Source organism: Mus pahari, chromosome 1, assembly GCF_900095145.1.
Source record: "Mus pahari chromosome 1, PAHARI_EIJ_v1.1, whole genome shotgun sequence".
NCBI classification, from domain to species: domain Eukaryota; kingdom Metazoa; phylum Chordata; class Mammalia; order Rodentia; family Muridae; genus Mus; species Mus pahari.
In genome coordinates this window covers 158,528,180-158,532,355 of record NC_034590.1, presented here as the reverse complement: position 1 = coordinate 158,532,355, position 4,176 = coordinate 158,528,180, and the positions used below count along the sequence as shown (strand labels likewise).

Below are 4,176 nucleotides of genomic sequence, written 5' to 3'. Positions count from 1 at the left end.
GAGAGAGAGAGAGAGAGAGAGAGAGAGAGAGAGAGAGAGAGAGAGAGTTGAGACAAAAATTACCAAAGCAAAAAGCACACACAAAACCACAGAGTCAATTTTCTGTTGGCCAATTACTCCTGGGCCTGGTTCTTGCCCTTGAGTGTGGCTGACATAGCTGGTGACCCTCCCCTCCCCTCCCCTCCTCTTCCCTCCCTCCCCTCAGGCTCAAGGATCCCTGCAGAAGGGAAGGCAGAAAGATTCTAAAAGCCAGAGTTTGAGGATGGCTCCAAGGAGACAGCATCTTCAGACTCAAGCACAGATGACCTCATAGTACAGACACATGACTGATACACATGTTAACTCAGTATGGACAAGACCTTCTTCACAGGTTCAAGCCAGACAAAATTCTGGCAAAGAGAAAGGGAAGGAGCCATAAAGCCCCATCCTAGGAATATTCACGGACTCATAAATATTCCTACCTTTGGGGCCAACTTTTATCAGTTCAAATGTACTAAAATATACCATCCCTGGGGACTGGAGAGATAGCTCAGTGAGTGATCATTTGTTGCTCTCTCAGAGGACCAAAGGACCTCAGTTGTAGAGATAATCTCTTGTGTACTGTGCGAAAGCATCACCTGTCAATAAAAAGCTGATGACCAGTTTAAGGTGAGGCAGGATAGAAGACAAGACATCCGACAGAGAGATTAGAACTATAGGAGATAGTCAGAGGTGGAGAGATTCGCCCTGGCCTCTGAAGAAGTCGGACGCATGAAACTCAGGAGAGGTAACTAGCCTTGTGGCAGACATAAAAATAGTTTAAATGGGTTACGTAAGTTATGAGCTGGTCGGGGAACAAGCCAAAGCTTCATCAATAAGCCTCCAAGTCTGTAGCCATCCAGTGGCCATGGATGAACTGGGTCACCTGAAGACTCCACCTGGGTCGTTAAACCCACTGTGGCAAGCACTCGAGGTCTGCTTAGCCTGTTCAGGGCTGGGGGAAGGGCACAATTCCCCCTTTTTTTGTTTCTTAAAGATAAGCAGTACCAGTAGCTGGATGGGGAGCACAAGATTCACTTGTTTTCCATAACCCCATCTAGGGTAAAGAGCGGCCAGATGACCATGCCTGTCTTAGGTTGGTGTTGTCTATGTTGCTTCTTACCCATCAGGGAGCACAAACATAGCATTGATATAGTCTCTGTCTTAGGTTGATAGGAGCTCAAGAACACTCTTAACCATCTCTGACTACTGGCCTTCTATAGCACACTCCCATTCAGACCAAAGCCATGAAGGACATATGAATACGTACTCAATGCATTTCTTCATAGCGATGTATAACTGCCATGGTGAATAGCTGAACTTGCTGTGAGTGATCCTGTATGGAGGCAACCAATCTGCCAAGGTCCAAAAGTTAAAAGCAACAAGATCATAATTAATAGTCCAAGCAGTGTAAAAATTAATTTGCAAACCAGGCTGGAGCGATGGCTCAGCAGTTAAGAACACCAACTGCTCTTCCAAAGGCCCTGAGTTCAATTCCCAGCAACCACATGGTGGCTCACAACCATCTGTAATGGGGTCTGATGCTCTTCTGGTGTGTCTGAAGAGAGCAATGGTGAATACATAAAATAAAGTTGTAAGCCATGGGGAAATGGAGAACCGGTATTCAAACAATCCCTGATTCTGTCCTTTTCCTCTTTTCCTTTTGGCCAGTCCTTCTCGAACTTTAGCCTTTACTATTCCTGAATGATGGATGTAAAAGCAACATTCCTCATGGAGGGCTGCGCATAGTCCTCCCTGTTGAAGGAATAAAAGATCAAGTCCTCTCCTATCTTGAAGAATCCCTCCTAAGACAAGGAGGTTAGAGATTCTTGCAAATGGGAAATTGAGGCTTCTATCCTTTCTATATCTGTATCTATTGTCGTTCTAAGGAGTTCATAATTTTTTCCTTGCAAAACCAGGGCAGAAGTGCCAGTAGCTGCTCCTCCCACACTCAGAGAGTTCCTTGGAATCCAAATTTTAAATTTTAAAATAAAAAGCATGATTTAAGTAATTTTGTGGTGTATGGGGATATAATTCCCCCCTTTTTTTTGGTTTTTATGAAGATATTATTTTAAAGTTCCATGGGCCTAATCCACAATACATTGTCCTTTAGGATAATAAGTAAATATGGGTAACATTCATTTGCCATAATTGATTAGGTATGAGTCCTCAAGGATTAACACCATTATGTGGTACATGAAGAAACTGAGGACACTGAGAACAATTCTTTACAATTTGAGGTGCATATTTTCTAGAAATACCAAATTACTGTCTCAAACTATTACTATTTTGATGATGTAAAGAATGAGATTGTATGGCTAATTGTTCCTATAAGTCCTATAATCTGCCTGGTATACAAATTTGCTGTGGTATTGCCCAGGAGACCAGACAATCCAGTGAAAGATCTTAAATGTCCTATAAAGTAAAGAACAGTACATAATTTTTTTTTTTTAGGTCCTGAAACAACTCACTCTGTAGACCAGGCTAGCCTTGAACTCAGAGATCTACCTGCCTCTGCCTCCCAAGTGCTGAGACTAAAGGTGTGCACCGCCAATGCCCAGCTCAATACATGATTTTTTTTTTTTTTTTTTTGGTTTTTCGAGACAGGGTTTCTCTCTGAATATCCCTGGCTGTCCTGGAACTCACTCTGTAGACCAGGCTGGCCTCAGAAATCTTCCTGCCTCTGCCTCCCGAGTGCTGGGATTAAAGGCGTGTGCCACCACTGCCCAGCTCAGTACTTGATTCTTTTGTTTTGTTTTGTTTTTGTTTTTCGAGACAGGGTTTCTCTGTGTAGCCCTGGTTGTCCTGGGACTCACTCTGTAGACCAGGCTGGCCTCGAACTCAGAAATCCACCTGCCTCTGCCTCCCAAGTGCTGGGATTAAAGGCATGCGCCAACACGCCCAGCTCAGTACATGATTCTTAAATTAAGCTGTACCTGTATAAATAACTGCAAATTTTGCTCTTCCAGTTAGATTTTCTTTTCTTTTCCAGCAGCTAGCAGCCTTTATTCTCACCATACCTGAAACTGCTCCCATCGATACTGTGGCTCCAGCTCCTATAGAGAAGTCTCCCGCCAAGAAGAAGATGGCAAAAAAGACTAAGTGCAAGGCCACAGGGCCTACAGTGCCCGACCTCATAACTAAGGCTATTTTTGCCTCTAAGGAGGATGGTGGCGTATGCCTGCCTGCCCTTAAGAAGGCACTGGCTGCTGGTGGCTACCATGTCAAGAAGAACAACAACCGCATCAAGCTTAGGCATAAGAGTCCAGTTAACAAGGGTACCCTGGTGCAGACCAAAGGAACCTGTGCCTCGGGTTCCCTCAAGCATAACAAAAATGTGGCTTCCAGTGAGGCCAAGCCTAAGAAGACGGGCGCTGCTGAGGTTAAGAAGCCTGCAGGTGCCACCCCTAAAAAGCCTAAGAAGGCTGAGGGAGCAAGGAATCCTGTGAAGAAAACTCCAAAGAAAGCAAAGAAGCCTGTGGCAGCTGGAGTAAAGAAAGTTGACAAGAGTCCTAAGAAGGCCAAGGCTGCTGCCAAGCCTAAAATGGTGGCAAAGAGCCCGCCAAAGCCCAAGGCGGTGAAGTCTAAGGCTTCCAAACCTGAGGTTATCAAGTCCAAGGCAGCTAAGCCTACGACTGCCAAGGTAAAGAAGGCTGTTTCCAAAAAAAATGTAGGTTTGCTTATGACTGCAACAAAGCCCCACGTTGGGCGCCACCTGTAGCTGTCCAGCCACCATGGCTGAACTGGGCCACCTGAAAGGAGGGCTGGAAATGAAAAGGACAGGGTACAAGAGAAGGATGAAGACAAGACAAGGTTCTGATCAAGGCTCTAAGTTTAATATTCAACACTGCGTTTATATAGGACAAACCCACAGACCCGTCCTCTGAATTATGTTGCAAGCTCATTCTATTTTTCTAATTTCCTGTAGGAAATTGCAGGTGCAGGAAGGGGAAGACTCTACCTGGGTCGTTAAACCCATTGTGGCAAGCACTCAAAGTCTGTTTAGTCTGCTCAAGGCTCGGGGAAAGGCATACAAATAGTTAAGGAACAGGGGTGGTAAAAACCTGAGGTTACACTCACTATCTAGTAACCCACATAGGGCAGCCCTCAAACACCTGTAACTTGAGCTCCAAGGGATCCAGCACCCTCCTCTGGCCT

General features: G+C 45.1%; 1 protein-coding gene across 1 annotated transcript in view; it reads left to right on the top strand.

Moving 5' to 3' along the window:
* The window catches only part of LOC110335049 (histone H1.5-like), an 8,917-nt gene extending 4,741 nt beyond the window's left edge, over positions 1-4,176 (top strand). The window contains exon 2 of the mRNA XM_029536525.1: positions 3,011-4,176. Coding sequence (XP_029392385.1) covers positions 3,011-3,739 — 729 coding nt within the window. The 3' untranslated portion in view covers positions 3,740-4,176. The remainder of the gene's footprint in view (positions 1-3,010) is intronic.